Source organism: Pygoscelis adeliae, unplaced genomic scaffold (genome assembly GCF_000699105.1).
Source record: "Pygoscelis adeliae isolate BGI_AS28 unplaced genomic scaffold, ASM69910v1 Scaffold358, whole genome shotgun sequence".
In the NCBI taxonomy this organism is placed as follows: Eukaryota; Metazoa; Chordata; class Aves; order Sphenisciformes; family Spheniscidae; genus Pygoscelis; species Pygoscelis adeliae.
The window spans coordinates 4,239,320-4,265,598 of NW_008825429.1; the positions used below are offsets into that span (position 1 = coordinate 4,239,320).

Genomic DNA, 26,279 nt, shown 5'->3' on the forward strand with positions numbered 1-26,279 from the left:
TGCTGATTTAAGTTCCACTGCGGTGCCCCCCTGACATGCCCCCCCCACTCCCCGGATTAAAGGCGGCGCTGGTCCCAGCTCCAGCACATGGAGGAAGCCCACGAGATCCACCTAGAAACCAGCCCTGGAGAAACTAGTCTGGCTTTTGGATCGCCCTTGCTCGCCATCTCTTCCGCGTGCAGAAAACTAAGCAAAGTTTAGCTCTTTTTGGATTTATCGGATTTTGGACCAGATCTTCAGAAGATATTCGGATGCTCCATATCACAAGTACTGCCAGTGCCAGAGACTATATGGACACAGATGCCCTTCTTCCAAGGAACTGTGAATTAACCCACAAGACTCCTGCTAATATTAAGTCCCATTTTTTGTGGACGGCTCACTCAGCCTCCCTTGCAGCTCGCAGTGAAGCAGGACCAGAAACACGACAGCTTTGGCCCCAGACCAACACGCAGCCACGGGACCTTCCCTCTCCTCAAGATGCAAGATCAGAAGGCAGTGGCTGTTTCCCGTTGCTTAAACGGCTTGTTTAAAAGTGTAGCAAAACATTTTACCCCTTCTCGATTTATTTTCCGTAACAGTTGCTTGTGAGGGACCTTATCAAAAGCTTTCTGAAATTCCAAGTAAATTAATCATTAGGCAGGTTTTCAGAACAGTAATTAGGCCACTCCATGCCCCTGATGTATTATTTACCTGAGAAGATATACATAATTAGGGCTCTTCTTTATAACTGGTATTACACACACTAAATTCTACTCCAGTCTATCGTGTAATTACGCAATTAGGCTGCATGCTAAACAGAAAGAAACCAATTCTGAAAACCAAGCAAAAAGAGAAAAAAAAAAATAACCACAACAGTAATTATTATTTTTTAAATCCTCCATCACCAGCACAGCAGCAGGTCTTAAAATTTTAATATCCCTCCACTTAAGTAATTTTTAAACAGGTGCTGCAACCAGGTTTGGTTTCTTAATTTTGCCGCATTTAATCCTACTTTGCGAGGTTTAACGTCGTGCGAGAGATTCGGTTCCTTAAAGAGATTTGCTTTAAAGGCTAATGTTAAAAGGGGCCTTTCCCTTCCCCAGTCGGCACAGATTTGCCGTGCCGGTGGAAGAGGCATCGCATTGTCTTGCAGCCTCTCTTCACCGCTCCTCGGCCCCCCGCTCCTCCCAAACGATGATTATTTTTCAACAGCTTCCCGGCTTGCAGCTGGCGGCTGGCAGAGGCAGACAGGTACAGTTGCTATGGTACGACCGTCACAGTAATTTAGCCCTACAGAGCTGGCTCCTGCGCCTGAATTTAACGGGGCAGCGTGGCAAAAAGAAAGGTGGGAAGTGCTGGCGGGGGATGAGTGCCAGCCGCCGGGTGTCTGCGGCAGGAGATGCTAAGGTGCAGAAAACCACCCAGCAGCCTCCGCCTGCCTTTCGGCTGGAGGGATGGACCCGGTCATCGCCTGATCTGTTCCTGCCTGCACCCTGGTCCGACTGCAAAGTGAGATCTCGGCTCTTCCGCAGATCCCTTCCTACCTGTGCTTGCCTTCAGGGTGTTGCGCAAGCAGCGTCACCTCTGTCCTGCCTTTGTTTCCCGGTCCTCGCTGATGGAGGAGTGTGCGCCATCAGGTCTAACACAGGGTGGGGAGGTTTTTTTTTAATCTACCTATTGTTATACATTCATTTTAGAGCTGGCAAGATCAAAGAAAAGTGGCCAGGACTCGCTGAGCACGCTGACACTCCCGGAGAAGATACCTGCATATTATCTGCGTTAATTTTCATGCTTTAAAGACACCAACGATTCACCCTTTAGTTAAAGCATGAACAGATTTCCTTCCGAAACTTTACATCTCAATGCTCTAAATTTCCAAGCCCATTCCCAAGGCACGGGGGAAGGTGCAGAAATGGCATGAGGAACGCCGTAAGCTTTAGGAAGCCCCGGGTTTAAATACCGCTGTTGGCCTTGCATTGAACTCTGCAAGAGAGCTGGGGGTTCAAAGTCGTCTGCTGGTCCCAAAGAGCGTGAGCTGCTGACTCAGAGGACTTAAAGATAACTGCTGTTGGACACGTGTGACTGAAGAGGTCATTTGAAACCAGTAGAGAGATCGAAAATCCCACTCTAATATTATTTAGGTTTTGTTGCTGCTTCTCTCCTCCCTCTTTTGCCACCTTACAGAGACATCTGCTCCCAGCTCCGGTCACCGCAGGGCTCTTCCCTCCTCTGCCGCCGCATGCCAGCCCTGCCGAGGCTCTGCCTGGGCTCTGGCTACTCTCAAATTCTGTGATTTCACCTAACCAGTGGCTTTCTTCTTCATGTTACTGTAAATTCTTTTTTTTTTTTTCAGGGGGAGAGAAAAGACATTCAAGTATAGTGGAGAAAAGTCCAGCTCCACCAGGACAACTGAAAGACGACTTGTCTTGAGCCTTCCCCAGCCTCCCATCACACCTACCTCCAAGGACCATGCCAGGACCAAACTACAGCTTCCAATACCCCCTCCCACGGTGGCTCTCACCAGGATGTACAAACCACCACAGTCGTGACCCTTATATCCCAAACCCCATGAAATCGCAATCCTCGCACGGACTTCACTGAGAGCCGCCAACGCTTGCAAAGCCTTTCGCAGAGCTTGCGCTCGTAAGCCACAATTCTCCCCGCACGCAGCACCTTGCAGGTCCAGGGCTTAGGAGCCACCAAGTCACCACAGTAATCACCAGCAGGTCAGGATTTCAAAGGAACCCGCAGCTCCAACAGCGCTGAGATTTGGGGATTTATCTCTCCTGGGCTCTTTTGAAAATCCTGATCAGAGTGCAGCTCTGGTCAAAAATAAGTTGTGCTAAAAATAGTGCTCACAGGAGGGCCCGGTACAAATCTCCGCTCCTTTAGGATTCTTATGAGTCAGCTCGTTTCAAAGACAAGAGGAAATTTGTACAACTAGCAAAGCAGTAAAGAGAGAAGGGAGATTTAGCCATGCCTCGTGGGCCCCCAAAGGGGTACCTAGGGCATCCTTTGGAGAAAGCAGCCTTGCTGTTAAGATACCAGCTGCACCAACAGGCAAAAAAACCCCAATATATATATATATCTCAGATTCAACTGTAGAACCTCCTGCACTGAGCTGGAGAATAAATATAGAAGCAATGAGATATTTATAGGCAGACAGCTATTTTAACACAGCTCTGCTTTAAAGAGAATCCTTATTTAAGTCTTGTCCCTATAAAGCTGCAGGATGACTTAGAAAAATAACCAGATTAATTATTTTCATCAGGAGAACAGAGAAACACGTAAGGAAGATCAAATGCATGCAAATGCATTAAGAATGTGGGAGCTCGAGCGAAGTGCTTCTGTTCTGGTGACTCAAATACAATAAGGATGGTGAGCTCTCCTGAGCGCAGGCTAGTCTCCGAAGAGCCCAGCCCGACCACATCTGAAGTCTGCCAGGGATCAGAACAAGACAAAGCGTTAAAAACAGGCACACGTCAGCTCGCTGGCGAGGCAGGCTGACAGCCACCACGCCATCGCGCTCCCCTGACCAGCACCGTCCTCTCCAGAGATGCGACCAACAGCAAAACATTAGATTTTCTCATTGTACTGTAAAAGTAACGTGAGCAGAGGAGTATTTCTAGACGTACCGTATTTACTCGGTAACGGTCCGATTCGCCCACCCCATCCCCAAAATTGGAGGTGCGGCTGTTACCCAAGCTACGATGGTTGCTCTCTTCCTGCTCCTGGCGTGCCCTGTCCTTTGGTCACCCTTTCCCAACCTGCAACAACTACAACGCCTGCTAAAGCTCAGAGGCTCCTTTGTGCAGTGGGACACATCTTTACAGGTCACCTGGAAAATTCTCAGAAGACGAGAGGACCGGGAGCAATTGCACGGTGCAAGCATCGTCTGAGCCATCATGGGATTCAACAATGATGCTTCTACTCTATTTCTGCAGAAAGCTTGTTGCTCTCCACCCTTGCAACATCTGGATGGAGAGATCTGCAGCACCGCAAAGAGCGGCAGAGCCCAGGGTGGAAGTCAACAACCCCAGCCGATCCAATACCGTGGGACTTTCTGGGCAAAGAAAACTGCAGTGGAAGTATCTGCTTGTTGGGTTTGGGTTTTTTTAATTTGTTTCCTTATTTATGTCTCAGCATGGAAGAGCATTATACGTGCAGAATAACAGCGCGATTGAATTGAACGAGCAGGAGCGTGCGTGTCCACGCGGAGGGAAGCTGAAGTCCACACTCATCGGTGCCGCCCCGGGGCCAGGCACACGCATCCCACCACTGCAGGAGAGGCAGATCCTCCCCGTGGGGATGGACCTTTGCGAGGTACGGAGCGAGCCACCACCGGGCACTTTCCACCTCCTCAACAGAGGGGGATGTCCCGGAGGTGGGGACATGCCTCCCCGCACTGTCCTCGCCCAGCATCTCGTCGCGTCAGTATGCAAACACTGGCAGCCACGAACCCTGCCAATGCAACCTTGTGAATTTAATAAATGTACTTTGAGGAGGCTAAGCGTCTGCTTCAGCGCTCCCTGTCCCCCTGCCCCAGCCCTGCCCACCACCTCCCAACTCAAAGCCTCTTCAAAAAAATAAATTAAACCACCCAACAAAACCACACAGCCTGAGCGTTTTACAGCTCTGCTCTCCAGCGGGAGCCAGTAAAATGCAAAAGAGGGCAGAGCTGGGCAGGACAGTTCAAAGGCAGCGCCGAACGCTGAGTGGGGCATATGTGCAGTGGGGTGCAAGCTCTCCCCCATCATCCCCCTTCTGCTGTCCCCCCCCAAAACCTTCAGGAAGGCTCATCACAACGCCCTGGGTGTTCACGATGGATTGCAGGCAGGAGCAGACGCTTACACCTTGCTGACAGACGCTGTCAACGCAGCGCGGCAGCCGCAGCCTTGCCGAGAAGGCGAACGTAAGGTAGAAACGAGGGGCTACAGAAGAGGAAGAGAAACCATGTTGTTCTCCATCTGCCGGCGATGCCTGCACCAGCTGACCTGAACAAGCTGTAATGCATGCATGGATGCCGGGAGGAAAGAGGAAAAAAAAAAAAAAGAGGCAACGACACATCTAAAAGTATCCTGCCAGGGCTGACTGGGATCCAAAAGGGCCAGAGTTTGCCCTCCCCAGCGGGGGCATTTCCAACAGCTTTTGACCGCTGGCTGCCCGGGCAGGGACAGCCGGCTTGCAGGGAGCTGGAGGCAGAGCAGGGACCTCATTTCTCCATGCTGCGAGGCTTCCAGGCCAGGGGCTTTCAACAGAAGATCCTAATTTTTAGGGGCAAAACAGATAGGTACAGCCCTCCGAGCTGGTACACAAGCTGCCATGCCCATGCTGGATCTGAGGGACTAAATGAGATGGGAGCGGGTAATGCCTCCTCAAGAAGAGATGCTCTGCTTGAATAGATGCACTTGCCAAGTTATGAGCTTTCCTCTGACTCCTGCACTGATATCAAGCAACAGGGCTTGGGAAACCACCTCCCACCATGGCTTGTCCACCTCTGAACGGCCGCAGCATCCCAGGTACCTCTCAAAAGCAACATCTCTGCTGTTTCTTTCTGCTCTAAACCCGTGCTCCAATGTCAGGTACAGACCAGGACACACTTAAGGTGTTCATACTTTCAGCTGATGATATCCCCAAAGCATCTTAGATGCTAAACTCAGTAACTTAATACTGAAGACTTCTTCCTGCTGCCAGGTAGACAATACCAACAGTACGATCACAGATCTCTTCCTCAAGAAGAGCGAAAACTATTTGAAAACGTAATCTTGAACGTTTTGCCTACCACCACCAGAGTATTTAACATTTGTGATGAACTCCTCTGTGCACACAAGCTCCAAGAGCTTTCGTATCCCCAAGAGAAAAAGCAAGGCTCAGCTTCATGATGCCATTTGCCAGCAGCCAGCGAGATGGAAACGGGCTGGCATCTTCCAGCAAAGTGCTGGAAAAAGCCATTTCCCCGACAGATGCCTGATGTTCGCAGAACTGAAGACACAGCCTTGCCGCCTCTCAAACCACGGGACGTGCAACAAGAAGCAGCACAGACAGACAAAATCCCATGCAGTCCCTTCAAGTGGAAGGTCCCCGACACGGGAAAGACTAAGAGCTGATGCTAAGCAGCATCACTGCAGGCTGGTCACACACAAGACGCCAGACGACAGCCAGCTGCTAGGTGTGGTGCTTTAGCCCTGTGAAAGGAGGTTCAGAGAGCTTTCCTGCTAGGACTCGCTGCTTGTAAGGTCAATGCAAAGGCGGGGGAACACACTGCACCACGGAGATGCCTGTGTCCCCAAGGGATGTGTCTATGTAGGAGGAGCCAGCCTTCGGTTCACACATCGGAGGATGGCCTTTCCAAGGAAGAGGGGACCTCAGAAAGGAATCAGAGCCAGGAAAGCACGAGCAGAGTTGATTAGAGAAATGGAGTAATACCTGGATTCATACATTCTCTAATATTTAATAAGCATTAGAAAGCATTGGTAACACCCAGCACTGAGCTGTGGGTACCAGAGGCTGGGGCTGCTGCTGGCACAGGATTTGCCGCTCTCATCGTCTGCTCCCGAGGGTCCAGGGCTCTGTGGGCCTGAGAGTCACGGGTCCCTTGGTGCTCACGGGACTCCTCTTCCCACACAGGCAGGTAACTCCCCTCCCAAGGTTTACTGCAAAGCTTTTTAATCTCCAATATCATGTGCCATCAGCTCTCTATTGTGGGGAGAGCTGTGCCTCTTAACGTGCCGTTTCCTTCTCAGCTCTGCAAACACAGGGAGACCCAAGCTGCTGCATTTTGCCAAGTGCTGCAAGAAGTGTGGCCATAGGGTTCATGAGGAGAGAAAAGGGGAGGTGATCCTTTCAGCCCCAACCCACAAAAAAAATACAAGAGCACATGCGGAAAAAAGCTGAGACACCTTCTAGGGATAAGAAAAACAAAAATCGCTGGGGACAGAGCAGAATCCCTGCCACTGGAGAACCTTACAGGGGGAGCGAGCTGCCAGCCAGGACAGGCTCGGGAGCACTGAGCCTGTGTGGGAGCTGTCAGAGTCCCAGCCCTACCTCGTGTGACAGTGAGAAGTCCCTGCAGAGGTGACAGCTCTGGCAGATGCAGTGAGCAAACAGCCGAAAAGGGGGAGAAATGAGAGAGGAGGCAATGGCAGCCGGGGAGGCGATCTTTGCAGGCAGAGCCAGGCTGCACTTGCTTGCATTAAAAAAGGAAAGGGAGGCAACTGGTTAAAGACCAACTTTTAAGCAGCATCCTCACTGCCCACAGGTAGGGCAGGGCGGGTTGGCAGCTCCCCTCCCTCCCCGAGACCTCCCCGCTGCAGCAGACCTAATTTCATGGGGTTTTTGCACAAGCAGCGGGGTGGAAAATGATTATCGGGAGCCAGCACATGGCGAAGCACCCCCTATTCCCCAGATTCCCCTGCAAGGTGAGCAGCCCCAGCGCGGTCCCACTGGGTCAGTACCGCAGCAAGGAAAGAGGCTACCAATGAGCTTTCCAAATCGCAGCCGTGGTGCAGCGGGGGGACCCGCGCTCCCCCCACCCCCCGTCACCCTCCTGGCTGCTGACGAGAGAGACAGCGCAGTCCTGCGTGACAGCGTGAAATTAATATGATTTTGGGGGAAGTTGGCAGTGAGTAATGAGCATCTGAAATACCTCGTCTCCACCCCCTCGAACTCTTTTAACCCTTCGGCTGCTAGCACAGCAGCGGGATCAAAGGGTGGGAAGAGTAAGACCTGCATTAAAGAGAAGCAAAGAGGGGTCATGCAGCCCACCTGGCAACTGAATTTGCAGGGCAAGTTTTGGTACAAATCCTGACGGTGCTGCTTGCGATCAGGCCCAGCCTGCGGAGGTGCTCAGATGCTCGGGGGCTTGGAAAAGTCATCGTTGCTGCCTTTCCAAGCAAGGCTCCACAAGGAGGTGTCAAAAAAAACCTGGGGGCCTGGAAGGGAACCAAGCCTGTCCTTCAAACCTCCCTGGGCAAGTCCCAGAAGGCCAGCCATGACGGAGACAGCCCAACATGCCCAGACCACCGACAGTCAGCCCCTCCGCTAACAAGTGAGCCTGTGAGGAGCAGAACAAAGGAGATAGATACCAGGGAAACCGACCCTGAGAAAGCTATCAGAAGAAAGCTCCCATCTTCAAGGGCTTCTTATGTGAACTCCTGGATGTCTAATAAGGATCAATCCCATAACACCACCTTCCTGGGAAGACAAGCCTTAGGAGCTTCCTCCTATACTTACTTGCACCAAGTTCTCAAATTTAAGATCTCCTCTCCTCTGCCGGATGCCTGGAAGTGGTCAGGATACTGCTGGGGGAGGAGGAAAGGGAGGTGAGAAGACAGATGGTCAGCCCGATCTGCCTTAGCTTGGTTTCTTCGGGAAAAACAACTCAGGGGAAGGAGCACAGACAGAAACGCTCACGGTGCCACCAGCTGCAGAAGCCAACACGGTTCAAACGCCTTTGCCAGGGGCTTTGCCCCAGGGAAGGTAAAAGGCTGTGCAACGAAAGGTCCTCAGTTGTAACCATATTCCAAAGGTTTAAAACTCGCTGGATTGGAAGAGGCAGAAATGCTGTAGCAGGCTTGAGGTTAAAAAAAAACAAAAACAAACGCAAACAGAGATGTAAATAAAGGACGCAGTGTCATCCGGAGGAGAAAACTGTGATTCATTAGAGGCTTGTTCAGGACCTTTTCTTGAAGTGAGACTGAAAAATACCCACACGTATATGCTAGCGAAAGACAGGAAGGTGGGTAGATCAACGTCACCGTGCGAGAACTCTAGTTAAGAAACACAACAGAGAAAAGAATTTTAAGATCAAGAAAATAATGATCCTGATTGCTCCTTGACTTAAAGGCTAAGACACAAGCTCAAAAGTTAGTCCAGTGTCATTTCAACATTGCAGATTCTTCAACCCTGGCTGCTGCCAGCCCCCGAAATAGCCTCAGTGGCCAAAGGACAAGTTTGAAAATGAACAAGAGCTGGCTACAGCATAAGGCAAAAAAATAACATGTTTTTCCTTCCTTACATATAGACACACATATACTCTTCTTAACGATTCAGACACAAGGAGACCTTATAATACTGACAGCCCTGAGTGGGTTATTTACAGGAGACAGCAGCTCCTATAGACTTTGTTTCTCGCTTTCTATCAAGGAGAGAAAGCCCACGCATACACAGGCACGTGTGCCAGTCCCACTCGGCACAGAAAAATGGCAAAAACCCCAAAGCAAAATCCCAGAGCTACATTTGAATAAGACATTTTGAAAGCAGCCCCTTCCCCATCTCTCTCCCCACCCCCCACAGCCTCCGCGCTGATGAGCAACGGAGTCTGTGCGTAAAACCAATTAAGTTCCATTGGGAGGTTCGGCTCGGTGCCCTGGTGAGAGACGCTTCGGCAAGAGTCAGAAGGAAGCAGCCTAGAAAGTCCCTTCATTTGCATTGGACAACTGGACTGCGCAAAAGCGGGCAGACGAAAACCCCTCGGCAGAGGTTTCGGGCGAGCAGAAAAGGGGACCTGTGGGTATAGAGTACGTGGAGTGTAAAAGAGGGGAAAGAAGTATAAAAATCAAGTAGGGCAATGAAAATTCAAGACAGGGAGGTGCGCTGAAAAATCTTCCCTCTGCTCTTGGGAAGATCCACCTTTTAAAGCAACCCTGTCAAGATAACACAGAGTTAAACATTTCCTTATCTATGTTAAACACCTTTATGATTCAAACTGAAAAACAGCACTGAAAACCTATTTCACTCTCCCCCGCCCCGTGGCTCATTTTGGATAGTCAAATTAAAGTGGCCAGTTACATTTCTGGTCTCTGAATATCAGCCCAGAGTTGCTGTGTTTGTGTTTCCAGCACATAAGGAAAAGGCTTGAAGAAGGACCAAAAAAAAAAAAAAAAAAAAGACTGTTTAATTTATGCTTTTTGAGACAGTAAGAGAACTAAACCAGCCCAGCAGATCCCTGTATTCTCATGCGGAGCTCTCAGCTCACGAGGCCGGTGCACATACCTGCAAGTTGCTGCCCAGAAAAGCACCTGCACCCTGCATTTCCCTGTGCACCGCTCCCGGGCACCTGCAATTTGGACACGGGAGCACACAAGGATTAGTAAATCCCCTGTGCTAAGCCGGGCTGTAAGGATGCACCTGGGGTAGGCTGTGCAGGAGAAGAAGGTCGCACACAATCCAAATGCGTTAGAAGAGTGGATGGCACAGGGTGATCTGGGGGTCCAGCCTAAGGGGCAAGGACTTAAATCTTCCAACAGCCCCCAGCAAAGGGAGAAAATGGGGTGGTAACAGAGACCAAGGGCAGGAGGAGAGCCAGGTTATGCAGTGGGATCACAGGGGAGACCACAGCAGCCCAACACAACAGCACTGCAGCCAGGACGTGGTGCAAACACCAGCTCCGAGTCTGCTGGAAGGCTGCAGGGAGGAGACGCTGCCAGGGACGCTGGAGGGCAGGGGAAATGTAATAGCAGAGAAACTCCATCTCCCCCCTGCATATCCAAAAAACCACTAAAAGCCACCAGTGGGGCAGAGCTCCTCGGCCAGGAAGTGGGGAGCAATCAACCAGCTTCCTAACCACGCCAAAGAAAACATTTTTTGCAAGTGCCTTTGAACTACGTGGGCAGAGGGGGCCCGCACAGCAGGCAGGTGAGAGGGTGCTGTGGTTTATTAACTCTATCCCTGCCGAAACCAGGACAGAGGGGCAGAGCTGCACTGGGAGCACCGGGGTGGAAAGCTTCAATCCAGAGCAGCATCCTGCAGCCCCCCGTGCCAGACGCGCTCCTCCTCAGACGCTCGGCAGCCCAAGGCACAGACCTCGCATCCTAATTAGGAAGCTGAAATCCAGCATTAACGCAAAGCACCACATCATCTGCTGGCATCATCGGAAGCTGGTTGCATCTACATCTCCTGAGGATGTGGCCTTGAACCGGCTCACTGATGCTCCTTCCAATGCATGCAGCCCTGCAGTGCTCCGAGCACGGGTTTGCACCATGGTTTTGGGAAGCCACCTTTAAGACGGGAGCCAGACATGATTATCCCTAGGGATAGACCAAAACAGGGCATAAGTGCTGTTAACATGGGAATCCACCCATATGCTGAAGACACCAGAGCACATACATGTACCTATGCACGCTCTCGGATGCAGACTGCCACTGGGGAAGCTGCCCAGGCTCTGCCTGCAACCTCAGGGCACTCGACGGCCTGGAGCTGGAGCTCAGCTGCTCGCCCATGGGTAGCACGCTCATTTGCCCGTGGCTTTGCCATCTCATCTGAGCTCCATGTGCAATTAGGAAGGCATACCACACAAAGCAAGGGCTTGATATAGCCACAGCCACTGGAGACCACCCAGGCGAACTCACGTTCCCAGCTAACCACTGCCGCTTGCCACCCTACAGCTCGACACCAGGCAGGGTATGTGCTTTCAGCACAGGAGACCCACACTGCCACCAACCTGAAAGCTTCAGCCAACTCAAACTAGGCTTCCCTAGCCAGGTGTTCAGCCTGGAGATGGCTTTGAAGATCACAAGGAAGGGCCAGTCACATTTTTAAACCACCTGTTTGTTTCCTCGAGAACACGATACGGCGATCCCACTCAACACCAAACCAAACTCAAGAGGCATCATTACTGCTGTCAGCGCTCAAATGTGTAATGAGACATGTTCCAGTTCTTGCTCCTAAAACTGTTTTTGACAGGTTTCCACCTGAACGCGTGCCTCCCGGCAAGATACACATTCCACAGTCCTTCCACGTGCTGGCACCAACGTCCCAATTCACAGGGAAAGCCAGAAAGCTAGGACCAACACCAACCTGACAGAGGGGTGCAGAGCGCCCACCGATGCCAACTGCTTCCCCGGGGTCTTTCTGCTTGTGCGGACTCATTTCTGTACACCCCCTTCAAGCACAGGCTTGCAAGCATGGTACCCTGGGACAAGCAAAAGTGTAAGTATTGCAGAGGAGCTGGCAGCTCAGTTCTGCACAAATTCCTTCTGGCAGGGCACAGCCCCGCTACTGTTGCATCTGTGCACTTGTTTTAATACACTTATTCTCCCAGTCCTTCTCAGGAGTTGTGTCCGTTCTCTGAGGCGCCACAGCCCCAATCCACAAAGGTCGTTAAGTGAGTGATCAATACTGGCCTGATTAACATGAGCAAAGACTTGAGCAAGGTATCCAGGCTGGATCCCACAGGACCAGGCTCTCTCCTCTCATCTGCAGATTGCTCCAGTACAGGATTTTGTTCATCTGACTCCACACCAAGCAACAAGGGAAGTTGCTGGGCCACAGGCACCAGACCGCGGAAGACCGAGAGGCTCTTCCCTTGGCAGAAGTAGCCTCCTGGGGAGAAGGGGTGCCATGCTGCTCTGGGGGACACCTCTGTATTCACCGGTAAGGGAGCAGAAGCCGTTAGCTTTAAACCAGTAACTACACACAGGTAGGACAAGAGAGATTTAGGTGGCGGGCTCTGCTCATCACCCAAACAGCTACCCCCCTCTTCTCCGAGTCCTTCAGACTGGATCTAGCTGCAGACTGACAGTTGGACCATCTTGATAAAATGACTCAGAAATGCAGCTTAATCTGTTCAAGGGTATAACCCAGATGAACAGGGAATGAACCCAACAGTGGTTTCTACCACAAGAAAGGGTCGACGATCTGCTCCGCTTCCTTCCACCAGTACTGTAGCCTAGCGCGCCCAATGCCTGCGCATCTAGCAACTCTGCCCTGTCCCCCCTACCCCTCAAATAACATTCTCAGTATTTTATCTATGTCAAGTTAGTTTTGTTTTGATTGTAAAGGGCTAAGAGCATAACAAATTGGAAGTTTTCTAGCCCTGTGAATCACAGTCACGTTTGCAACGCGCATGCCCTTACCTAGATGCTGTAGGGTGCTGGAGGGAGTTTCCAGCTGTTGAACGGTGGAGAAAGATCTGTACTTTGGCTTTTCACAGGAGGGCACAGTGCACGCTGGGGGACATCACTCCCAGCAGACGGTAAGGAGCTAAGCAGGCCATTTGGCCAGGAGGCGACGTCTCACCCTAGGAGAGATCTACTGATGTGGTCGGACGGCAGAAGGAACAGGCAGACCAGTGCACCCATGGTTACTGGGAATCACTGAGCGTGTCCACCATCTCCAGACCAGACCTCCAGCATGGGCTCAGCAGCTCCTGGGGCTTCCCCCCAACATTCCACCCACCAGCTTCATCTCGCCTGGCTGCAGTTGCACGGCCCCTGCCCTACCCCCAGCAGACCCTTACACCACGAGGAGGTGCTCACTGTGACTTCTGCAGCTCCCCCCACATTCATGGACCATCTAACTGCAGGGGAAAAGTATGGAGAGAAAAATTTTAAGCAGCTAAGAGGAAGCAGCAATGGATTTCAAAACATTTCTAGCACAACACCTAGGCTTTTAAAAGCAAAAGCACCACTTGCAGAGTAAACTGACCTTAGACTGTTCAGCAAGCGATGCTTGCAGCACTGTGCATCTTAGGGCTGTTTGCACCGAATATTCTAATTAATACTGCCCAGCACTTGTTTAACAAACTCACATGTTTATGAAGGGACTAATTTTTTTTCTCCTCTGCCTTTCGGTAGCAAAGATTTCCACAGTTTCAACAAGGCAGCGTTACTCTGGGAAGGAGAAATTGTCTCCAGTCATGTAGACTCCATTACTGGGAGAAAGGTGTGAACAGCAAGCATGTCTGGCAGACGGATTCATTATACCACCATGTCCTTTATAATGGGAAATGAAAAGCCCATTCTGATAACTACACTTTATTATAATAGGTCAGAAGAAGTGAAAGGCATCATCTTATAAAATTAACTTCATAAAGACTGCCTTTAAAAAAAAAATCTCTGCCAGTTTATCCACCGTATCTTTCTTCAGAGATTTTTCTTGTTCTAGAAGAGACACAACTCCAAGTCTTGTCCCACTGGCTGTCTTCACTTTTACCCTCTATCAGAGGGAATAGATCCGTTTTCTCCTAATCAGTCCCAGGCACTTGTTTCGCCAGATGCAATAAATGCCATGTCTTTGTCAAGATGGAGAAAATAGTCAGCAAAGTAGTTAAAATTAAAAGAGACACCCACCCCCAAAGGTCTTCCTAAGCAGCAGCATTACTTACTTTATAGGAAAGTCAGAATATGGAGATAAATGCACCCGATAACCTGTTCTGTGCTCTGGCATACCTTTCAATTGCTTTTTCTGCCAGCTGCTTCTCCAGTCAAACTAAAGTCCAGTGTCTCAGCTGATAATAATTTTATGATTTTACAGCCTTACACAATGTGTTTGAATTCAGTTCCTACAGGTGAAAGGCAAGGGATGGCCAGACAGACATTAAAACACCTTCCACGCTCACAGTGCTGACATCTGATCTCGCTCTGAATTTTGAGGGTTAGGGTCTACCGCAACTAATGGGCAGAGGAGGGCTGGAAGTGATGGTCGTTGCAATTTTAGGAGAATTTATAGATGCAGACCCAACGATAAGTTCTCAGATATATTCTGCAAAGAAAAGAGGAAACAATGCCAGCCCCAAAACACGCTACTTGAGATGCAACTCTAATAACTGCTTCTTTCAGTAGTATAAGCATAAGGTACGTCAAAGTCTAGGCAGACTTTCTACAGTATCTATCCCTCAGGTTGCATTTGATTGGGTAGAAATCTTTAAGAAGTCTTTTTCTAAATCTAATCGTTCCCCCTTTGGGGAAAATAAAACATACATCTCCTTGAAATGTTATATGCCAACTGCAAAACAGCCTTATTTTTAATATTCATGAAAGTTGGTGCAGAGAGGGGGAAGGAGGATGGAAGAGGATGCTATGAAACAAATAGTTCATTGGAACTTCCAATGAAGGCTGCATGGATCTAATGTGATAGATTTTAAAGGAGCCTAATTTTCAGAAATTGCCAGAGCTCCAATCTGTGAAAATGTGGCCTTTCACAGAACTCCAATTCAGCTTGCCACATCTAGAGTTCCTTTTGAAAAAAAAACTTGCTATAAAAGCCCCCCAATTTGGTAGCAAAAATTAGCAGCCTTCATGGGATATCAACCCCTTTTTGCCTCTCCTCCCCTAACTATGGCTCTTTGGAAAGAACTAAGGACGATTTGTCTTTTGTTATTTTTCCAGGTAGTAAAGATAAGAGTAGAATCTAATAAAGAACAAAAATGGGGGAAAAAAACACGCATGCCCACAAAAGCTAAATCTTCACACCTAGCCCAAAAACAGCCCCTATAACTGAAAAGCATTTCTCCCTCTGAAGAAAATAACACCTATCGGGTCTTAAAAAAAAAAAAAACAACAAAAAACCCAACAATCTCCTGACCGTGCAAGAGAGGCTAACACCTCCAGCAGAAGATGGCAAGACACGCTCTGAACCAGCGCCGCACGCCCCAAAGCCATCGGGTCCGGTGTGGAAGGTGGGCAGCACCTAAGGCAAATGGCGCCCTGCAACAAGACATTTATTTTGCAGGCGGAGGACTTTAGCTGTTAACCAGAGCATTCATGACTCCCGTTCAGAGAAAATTAAGCACCACCTTTCTCCAGCCCAAGAATTCGAACTCGATATCCCCAAACTCCAAAATTAAAAGAAACACATTTGCTTTGAATCTCCTGCAAACTATGAGCTCGGGGAAAAATCAATTTGAATTTTACACCCACTCACAGACCTTTCCCAAGGGACCGGCTGGCCTCCTTCCTCCCAGGGATCCACCTCGCCGCCGGGGATGGGCAGGAGGAAACTCCTGGGGAACGCGGCTCCCCAAACCTGCTGGTGCTCACGATGCAGAGGACACGTGCGGTCGCGCGATGGGAAGCAGGCGTGTCACCAACCGCTTCCAAACCACAGCGAGGTCCAGCCCAGAGGACGGCGCAGAGCCTTTCCCCGTAGTTTGCAGAGATCGCTCGAAGCAGCTGGGGAAGGGCAACAGCAAGGGAGGGCGCACGCAAGACAGCCACGGTCTACCTTCGACTGCTGTAAGAACATGAACAACGGTGCAGGGCAAGTCTAAGCGTTTAAGCGATGGATCCATAAACAATGATATTAAAAAGCGTAAAGACAGCCAGGGCAGAATTTCCTGAACTGCCAGTGCTGAGCAGCACAGGTACAACAGCTTTCAAAATTCGCTATTCAAAACACCCAACTCCCTTGTTTTGCTGTTCCAGTATCATTAACACGTACTGTGGGTCCATTTAAAAAGGAAGACACAGCTCCTTGAGCTGAGGCACGTTTCCAAAACGTGGAAATACTTGTCTGGGGAAATATATATATATATTCGGAAATATATATTTGCATAATATATGTATTTGGGGTAATATATACACACACTTTTTTTTTATATATATATATATATATATAGTGTATGTATATAAATTTATTAATTCTTCTCCTGCCCAGGCAATTGAGAAAAGAAGAAAGCAAGCACAGAAGGAAGCAGGCTGGGAGACTGCAGGGCTGGAGAGTGGCTTCTGAGCATGTGAAACAATAGAGGAGATGCTCGCCCTGCAAAGCCTCCCACCTCCGTGGGCCCGGGGTTGCTGCCCTGCATGGCGATGCCCGGCGGCGTGGCCCGGTGGTCCCCAGGCTGGCGGGCCCCCGGGCGGCGCCCCCCAGCCAGCCTTTCCTGGGCAGGCTAAGAGTGCCCCCTGCAGCCCTGTCGTCCACGCTGCCTCCGCTGCCAAGCAATTGTTCGCGATTTCAAATAAATAAATAACAAAATACAAATAAGACAGGTTCCTAAATGCAGAAAGAGCTAAAAGCTCCAGAGCAAAGCCATCTGATTTAAAACCACAAAAAAGCAATCTAGGCGGATGAAGTGTTTAGTAGCGCTCCGTCATGCCCGATTTTAGCCACTCTGAAGGGAAGAAGGGATGGCAGGGGTGGAGGGAGGTTTGGGGGCCCCCCCCCAAGCCGCTGGCGTTTGTTTTGAGGATAAAAAAAACACATCTCTGAATATCCTAGGTAAATGAAACGGATGTTCACGCATCGCTCAGAGAATGCTGTCAACAGCGCGCGCGGCTAGAAGCTGCACGTTCCTTGCAATATTAATCAGACTGCTCCTCCACCCCTCCTCTCCACAGCGCTAAGGTGCTAGACAAGACAGGAGAAAAAAACATACCAAAACCTCCCCACAGTCTCTGCTGGGCTTGTCTATCCTCATGATATACATAAGCCTCCCAGCTCCTTGAACTTAACCCAGGGCCCTAGAAGGCAAATAGATCCCCCTGGTTTTGTTTGCTCCAGCTTTACAAAGATCATGTCTGCAGCCACAGTGTTGGGGTTCACATTAGCAGTGCCCCATGTGCTAAGAAAACTCAGAAACTTGGAAGTCCAGGTTTTATGCCCTGTTTCAGTAGGGCCTCCAAGGGCAGCGTTGACGCGAAAGCACCCAAGCTGCACAGCACAAGCAAGAAAAACCTTTTGCTCTTCTATAGGGATCTTTACGTTGTGCCTACCACCACCCTTCCAGCAACGTCTATGCAAGAGCCAAGTCACGGTCTGCATCCAGTTAAATCCCCAGAGCCCACCCCAAAACAGTGTTACAACACACAGTTTTCCTCACCACCTTACACCTTGCAAAGAAACAGCTTACCAGCCACGCGGGAACCACTGTCCTTACCTGTGGTCAAGCCAGGAGAACATCGCACGCTAATAAAGTAAGCGGAATTCACTGTACATAGGGAAATGCGTAGTTTCCCCGGCAATGAACAAATCACCGCCCCGCAGCTCCTTGCAAGGCGGTTTTCACTGCATGGTCTGGGCAGGTTTCAAAGGGTTAAGCGATTCCTCAACTCGGTCCCTTTGGAAAGAAATGCCCCAGCCCTGACCAGACGACAGCGCCTGTCTTTTGCTTAGACAGACCCACACAGAAAAGCCACCTCCTAACACAGTACTTCACCGGGCCCTGCAGATGTGAGCTATCATCCTTATTTTGCAGATGAGAAAAACTGATGGGCAGAGCTGGACACCGATTCCCCCAAATTCCTTCCGCAAGCCAGCAGCGGAGCAGGGAATGGCCTGGGTCAACGAGCAAAAGATTCTCGCCCTGGGAGCAGAAAAGATGCTGTATTTTACAAAGTTTCACCTCTTTTCCAGGATGCATTACAAGGCTTAACAAGTCACTGCACAAAAGCCTGAGGATACAAATAAAACAGAGATCAGCCAGGACACAGAAGAATGCAGGGCTGGGATCCTAAAATCCCTATTCAACGCTCAGCACTATCCCAGGCAGGTCTCACGGCTGACAAGGTATTTTTTGCCAGAGAGGGTATTACGAGCAGCACAGTCCCACGTCCTTACAGACACAGGGCTGCCAACCACAGGGCAACACCCCACCGACTATGTGAGGCAGACGCAGTGAAACACTCGTGGAAGGGAAAGCAAGGTGTAAAGTGCTCCCTCCACGACGGGAAGGAGCTACACCATCACGTGGGCAAGACAGACGGAGGAGGGAGCCAGCCCCAGCTAAAACCTTTCACACCAGCTGTCTGCAGCGGCTCCCAGTGCTCAGGCGTGCCAAGCATCAGGAAAGCTGCTGCACGCCTTTAAGGCAAGAGGAAAAAAATATCCTATGTCATTTACTTGACAGGCAGGGAGATCTCCAAGCTCCGCGGACGTCTGCTGCACCGTGATGGGCCACCAGGTCTGACAGCTCACAGTGGCTCCAGCCAAAACGCTGGCTTATGGGATCTCTGTCTCACCAGCAGAATTTCTATACTGGTATAACCTGCCAAGCCATTTGTATTTACATTCAGTAAAAGGCTTGTTTACTTCCACAAAGAAAACAAAACTCGTAATATTTACAATCCGACAGCAAGATCCCGTACGAAAATCATACCGGCTCCAACCCGGAGCACTCCGCAGACCCAACAGAAAGTGCTTTCCTACCTGAAGAGTTCCCTGATTTCCCTGACGGTGGCCTGGAACGGGATGTTTCGGACCAAGATCTTGGAAGTCGTCTGCTTCTTGACGGTTTGTTTCTTTCGGGACGATTTCACAGCAGGCCTATGAAGTCAACAGAAAGTTGAAAGAAAAATCAGCCAGCTAGCTCACATCGACACCCTCGCTGGCATCTTACTGGCGACAATGGAAATGTCACACAGTATGCCGAGAAGGAATGAATTTAAGTGATTTAAATCCCACATCTGGAAATCAAAGTTTCCAGCTTGCTGACTGCAACCCCAGTTGAGGTTAGGCAGCAGGCCTGGACTCACTTTTGCCACTAACTTGTGTTTTGACATCAAATCTTGTCCATTCAAATTGTCAGGAGAACGTACTGTTTGATATATTAAAAAAAATAGCTTCATGTAAACTGATTTTGATTCTTTTTCTTACTGGCTTAGAAAACAGCAAATGAAATTTTTTAATAGATTATTAATTACTTTAACTTCAGAACTGTATTGCATTTGGACAAGATAAGAATTTACCTAATACAAAACACAGCAGCTTATTTCACAAAGCAAAGCATTCCGCACTGTAGGCTGGATACCTACTGAAGGGATTTTAAAAATCAAAATGGCTTAAAATGGTTTATTAAAGAATTGAAATACAAAGTGCAGACAGGGAGCTGTCAGACTGCTTCCGGTCCCCAAGGACCAGATTTTCAAACAAATTTTGACATTTCAGCGATACCTCCCCCAGTAGGGCTTCCAAAGCGTCTAAAGGTGCCAACATTCACCTTCAAACATCTGGATTAATTTTCAACTTTGCACTTAGAAGATTCTGTACTGAATAAAAACTAGGAAGGAAACCCTAAAAAGCAGGACTCTAACTCCAGGTAAATTCATCCAGAAGTAACCATCTCCTCTGCACCTGACAGCCCAAACAGAAGTAGTTAAACCCAAACTTTTTTGTCACGCAAGAAAAAAACCCCACTGTATTTGTCTTGATTTGATCAGAACTGGCAGCAGAACATTATTCTTAAGCTGCTGTTCTCCCTGATGAACTAGGCTAAAAGATTTCATTACCCAGAGAATATTTGTCTTCCAGAACTCTTTTAAACCCGCTGGAACTTGGGCTATCAGTGGATTTTGCAATGTTGACCAAACTGTCACCAAAGCAGAGGTTTTAGAGGAGTCTTTTCCTTGAGTGTGGAAGAAAACTCAAGTGCCTGGTTCTCACTTTGGGCTCATTTTTGGGGTCCCACTACTGCACGCTGCTTAGGGATTTTAACTGGAAATATGTCATTTAGTGAGCAAACACCTTCGCATCAGCTATACATCATTTCTTTTTTCTTTTCACTAAAGCTGACTAAAGTGACCGAGTAAAGCACAACAAAGGCTGACGTGTTCAACAGTCAGAGCACTACCGATCACATCCCTCATAATGCAGAGATGCTAGCTAAGAAATTAAGAACCTACCAAGCATTACTGCAGCTTAAATGTAACCATGTTACAGAGGTGAGACATAAGCTTTACCTGATGGCTCTCTCTGAGATTTTCACTTCCAGCTTATGGCCATCTACAGAGCAGCCCTAGAAGTTAAAACAAAGAAACAAAAACAGTTTAAAAAAAAAAAAAAAATCAAAGTCACAACAGCTTCCAGGATACAAGCACAGCATTTTACATCTTGCTCTTTCCCATATATTCTTCCCCTTTTCCCTGCCGAAGTTTTTCTCTGTTGAACGTCACTCATGCAAGGCAAGGCTTCTGATATGAGGTTGGAGACAGCTTGACTGACTGAAGCAGCAGCCAACATCCCCGATCTAGCTGTCCATCAACCTCAGCTCTGCCACTAAACTGGCAAAGATGAGTCACATCACTGCCCTGGGCTACAGTTTCCTCTCCCTCTAGACTGCAAACTCTTCAAGGCAGTGACTATCTTATTACTTGTTCTGGAATGAGCCAAGGATGTCTCATTGGCCATCGGTAGCCAATACAGCGAGGAAGTCTTCTATCTCTTGCTTCCTGCGCCTCAAAGAATTTCCTGCAGTTCAGCACCAAAAACAAGCAGCCTCTTGCCTTATCAGCCCTGACAGGGCACACGTCGCGCAAAGGCACTACACCAGGATCCTGGAGCCCTGCTGCCCACTCCCTCCACAAAATACCCATTTTCCTGCTTGCTTTCGATTTAAAAATTCTGCCTTTCAAAAGGATGGAGAACACATACCTATCCCACGACTACCTAGGCTGTGGAATGTGAAATGACCACCTGTTGAAGGTGGGACTCATGGATTGTGGTCACTGAACATGCACAGATTACACAGAGTAATTCCTTCACATCTGCCTAGAAAGGGATCACTCACTGTTCTAGAAGCAGAGGGAATGATTTATTCCTTCGAAGTGCAGCCAAACCCTGTGGCATGTGTCATGGGGAAGGCAGGAGGCTAGAAGACCCTGAAGCAACAGCAGATTCACAGAGGGTAGAGCTGAACTCTGCAGCACTAAATACTAAGCAATATTTATTCTCATTGCGAGTAGGGGCCTGGGTCTCTGACACCGCTGCAAAGGGAACCTTGCAGAATAAGCTCATTAAATTTCAATCATCGCACATTTTCTGCCACCTCCGTATTGGATCAGCACTAGGAAACACTCTTCTGCATGATGTCTTGTCCCTTTACACACCCTCTTTCCTCACAAACCTAGCCCATTTTAGAGGCTTCTCCATCTGCACAGCGTAACTCACAGCACTGATATCCTCAGCTACATTTTGAACCTCACAGTTCATCCAAGCCTTCACCCACCGTCTCTAGAAAGAAATCTGGACCGACAGTGCTTAAGCTTACCTGGAGCCGGCGCAGGGCTTTCTGGGCGCTCTCTGGCTTCTTGTACTCCACAAATCCAAAGCCCATTGAAAGCAAAGTGCCTGTCAGAAGAGAAAGGGGACCCATTAAACTAGCAGGAAACAGTGACGATATTAAGCAGAAGATTTAAAAACAAATCAGAAGCAAGCGCTAATTGCCAAAACTGGGGGGACAAAAACTAATACCCCAGGCAAAGGGCCAGCCTGCCCATGCCCTGACTCAGACACTCCTCATGAGCACCCCTTACAGACTTGTTTTGAGCAAGACGCTGCTCTAGAACAGCTTGTTTTGATGCTGATGTCGAAGAGGTAGTCAACGTTGCACGCAAAACATTTTTTGCTTTCCATAATTTCAGTGCAACCTCCTTAAATAAAACACTAAGTCTTACAAATCAGCCGCCGGTCATAGTCAGGGTAAGCGATCCCATTATGGATACACAAACATTTGTTTCTACACAGGACTATTTCCTCGTGAGTGAAATGAGACCTTCATTTGGAAAATGTGCCAACTACCCAGAAATGGGTGTGACTTTTGTTGCAGGATGGCAATATGCAGGTTGCAGTTTGGTCCCCGGAGGAGACACTTCTAACCTGCAACCCCTTCAGAAATTCATTTTGGCCAACACTTGACAAGCAGTCAGTTACCGACCACTGCTGGGAGCTGAGCACTTGAGATCTGTTCCAGTTTGGACTGCCACGTGCTGTATTCCCCGTCATCACCAAGCGCAAGCCCTGCGTTTCATTTGAGAGACAAAGCGCCTTGGGGGTCTGCAAGGCACAAAAGGAGCAATCACTTCCCTAAACCTGGGCAGGCAGCTGCCGGTTCCATGCCAAAGGAGGAGACATCTATTACACTTCCCCGCACAGCAAAGGTTTGCAGCACCCACGGTCACGCCACGCTTCTGAGGAACACACTTTCACATTTCGAGAGCCATAAATAAGGCTGGGTGAGGAAAGGAACAAATCCACAAGCAAAACCATAACACCCGGTTTCCACCTTCAAAACCTCAATGGCAGCAGGCTATAGAGGTCACCCCACAGTGACAGAAGGGGATTGCTTTGGTACGTGGTACGAGATCAGCCTAGGCTCAAATGTTGTTCGGTCATGAGCATGCCTGCAGCCAGACACATGAGCAGTACTGAAGAGTTTGCTTTATTTCTTTTTCTTTCAGTGAATCCGAGTTTTCAAGCATCCCATGCAAGAGGAGGCCTGTTAAGGCAAAATCCCATAAAGCTGTGCAACTCCCTAGCCTAAAATCCGGAAGGATGACACAGCCCATCTAGCCAGCGCTTGCCTTAAGCAAACTCTTCTCTGTCCAGAAAGCGAGTGCAGTCAATGCAACAGGCATAACCACTCGTCACCGCAGCCTGCTGGGTTCGAATCTGGCAGGCAGAAGGCAAACGAAGCCCACTCAGCACAGTATTCAGCCAGGCATCCTTGAAGATCCCGGATAAAGCATGTCGTGCGCAGGTTTAATCATCACAGGGCACCAGCTCCTTTCAACTTGCATCCCGCTCTCTTCTGTGATCCTGAAGGAGTCGGTTTCTCTATCCTGATCTCAAGAGAAGGCCACGTCTCCACAAATCCCACAATTAAGCTTAACCTTATAGACTGAACCCCAGGGTATTTTTGGTTGCTGCTTTCAGCCATTTCAACAGGCACACTTCTAGAAATATTAAGGATTTTGCCAAGGAGAATACAAATGCTCAGCCAGATGAATGCTAAAGCAATGCCACACCTGAGCCCTCAGAAACCAGCTGAGGGAAGGAATTGAACAGCAACATCTAGAGTACCTGCTTTGTCTTTCTTCTTGGATATTGTGCAGCTCTTCACAGCTCCCACTTTGGAGAACGTCTGCAAGGAATTTGGACATGTGACTCAGTTCCCTTTGTCACAGGCTTACAACTCAATTCGAGTGACAATGTGGCCCTCTTCCAGAGCCAGGAGCAGACACTCGCAGGCCCACCTCCCCCCAGCGCACACCTGACAAGCAGTCAGTGCAGCTGCGTCTTATAAAATTACTTCTGTACACATATACACCCGCACACACACAGACTTTTAAAGAAATCAATACACAAGTTCCCAGAAATCCTCCACCACTCCTCAGAAACTGCACAGAGATCTGGGATGGCTCTGGAGGAACACTATGGATTACAAGACGCCCTCACGCCCAGGCGGGGACCTTAGTGGCGGGTGACTCCTGTGATGCCCCTTGAATACGGCTCCTTCCAAAGCCATGCAGGAGGGGCTGCAAGGTAACAGGGGCTGCCCTACAGTGACAAGCCATCTATTCAACTCCTTCATAAAACTGCAGCCAGAAGGCAGAAAAAGAAGAGGGGACAAGTCCCAGTCCTCCTCCGAACATTTACATTTGTCCCCAGACCCAAAAGGACCAGGGTATCTACTAGTACCGCAGTCCCAAGGTGGAGGAGCACAGGTCCAGGATGGACTGACATTGCGCCAACGTTCTTGGGCCATGAAATGTGGCTTTTCACACAGCTACAAGAAGTGGCAGAGATGGGAACTCCCAGCTGCTTTTCCCTATTTTGCTATTAATATCCCACATGGCTTTAGAAATGCTACGATCTCTCCCAAGTGTTTTGCTGAGGTAAAGCACAGACAGCTCAATGTTGGTAAAAGCTTAGATGAAAAGCACATCTCGTTGAAACCATCATTTATCTCTTTATTGCCTTAACACCCAAAGCAGTATCACAGCTGCACAAGTGCTTGTCCCAAGGAGAAGCATTACAGAAAGCATGGGAAATGAGGAGTCTTAAAAGATTTCCTACTGCCTCCACCTGTCCTGGGGTGGAATTAAACCCCTTCAAAACTGTTTCAGATACGTTTGTCTTAATTGACACCTGAAACCCCAAGGCAGAAGTTCCCAGTCCCTGTACAATCCAGTGCTCCCTCATCTCCCGTTAGGTCATACTGGCTGCAATTTAGCTCCTTTAAACAGAGGTGGAGAACAGCTTGCCCCTTGCCTTCTGCAGCGGAGCAGAGCCCTTTCTTCCAGCCCATGCCGGGAGTGAGGGTTTTACTCCATCAGGCAACTCAGTTTGGCCCTCAACCACACACTCAACCCCCTCCCGCTCCACCTGAGTGGACCATGCTAAGCAAAACCCAGTCCCCCCTCCTCGCTCATGGCTCACCTCCTTCAGTGTGTCTTCTGTGGTGGCAAAGTTCAGGTTTTTGATGAACAAGGTACACCCGGGAATGCTTTCTTCTTCCTCCTCCTCTTCTTCCTCCTCTTCTTCCTGTGCTGCTGTTTCCTCTGAGCCCTTTATAGCTGTGTCAGTGTCATCACCTGAAACAAGAAGAATAAGCCCAACTTTGTAAGATGTAACAAAGCCAAATTTTGGAGGAGCTTGCCCATACCCCAGCTAATAGTTACTACTCCAGCAGGACCAGGCCACTTCTCTATTGGCTCTTTGTGGGGGGGACATAGACTGAAGCAAGCTCAACATGCAGTATAGGAACATGTCCCCATGAAAATGAAAATATTGTCTATTCTTTAAGTGTAGAAACTCCACAAACCTGCTTCCCCAGCACTCGGACACCCTCACATCAAACCTAGCCAGACACCTGCTGGACTAAGCAAGGGGCCCCAAACTTGCTTGAGCACCCTTCTGCGCTGCTCTGAAACCTCATCTCTTGTCAATACGTATCCGCAGGATGCGAAATAACGTCCCCATCAGCATGTGAAGGAATATGGTCTGTTAAGCCCAAACACATACTGAAGGGCAATGAAGAACTGCACCCAGCACAGAGGCTGTGGTCTTAGAGGGCTTCACTATAGCATTAACACTTCCAGAGCCATGGATTTATACTCCGTGACCCGCAAACCTCGCTCCGGTCAACAGCGACGCACGTTATTTTGTACAAATCCTGCTTTGGGATTCTGCAAAGACAAATCTGTAAAAAGAAAACCAAGTAATCAAGCCGCAATTCAGCAGTCAGCGCAACAGCTTCCTCTGGGGCACCCAAGCCCTGCGATGGGGCTGCGAGCGCCGGTCCACAGCTGGGAAGTTAACAGAAACCCGGATACCGTACAGCTGATCAATGGGCAAGTCTGCTGGTAATTTGTGGCTCGTCTTAGCAAGGAGGGAGGCTTTGGCAACTGCATTTTGACTCTCTCCATCCACCCATTTCCCTCTCTTCCCAACTCCTAAAATGGCTTAATAATTTCTACTGTACTTAACGCGATGAAGTAGGCCTCAAAACTCCTGAGCACGTGCAACAGGGGAGAGGAGAGACCTGTTAGAGCCTGCACCGAAGTGGAGACTGCAGTGGGACTAGGCCCTTATTAGCCATCAGAGAATACACATGAGCACACTCACTCTCTCTCTCACGTCCACTGACTTACCAACTCCTTTCCTCGCTAGACCACTTATCTTTTAGAGCAGCTTCAACCCCTACAGCAGAGCCGATGCTGTGCTCAGAAGGGGCAAACTACACATCTCCCTTTGAAATTAACGCCCCCCTTGGTGATTTTCCTAGGCTTATTTCTCCCTCATTTCGTACGAGGAGAACCTGCACTGGGCCAGGGGTGTGCAGAGACCCCCCCAGCTCCTTCCCAAGA

At 49.1% G+C, this 26,279-nt stretch overlaps 1 protein-coding gene across 1 annotated transcript in view; it reads right to left on the bottom strand.

Annotated features, from left to right (window-relative positions):
• The window catches only part of RBM19 (RNA binding motif protein 19), a 72,587-nt gene that overhangs the window by 34,674 nt on the left and 11,634 nt on the right, over positions 1-26,279 (bottom strand). Inside the window, exons 16-20 of the mRNA XM_009330826.1 lie at positions 24,850-25,004; positions 23,491-23,551; positions 21,680-21,759; positions 20,373-20,428; positions 18,844-18,960 (exon numbers count right to left, since the gene is read on the bottom strand). Of these exons, the coding sequence (XP_009329101.1) occupies positions 18,844-18,960; positions 20,373-20,428; positions 21,680-21,759; positions 23,491-23,551; positions 24,850-25,004 (469 nt within the window). The remainder of the gene's footprint in view (positions 1-18,843; positions 18,961-20,372; positions 20,429-21,679; positions 21,760-23,490; positions 23,552-24,849; positions 25,005-26,279) is intronic.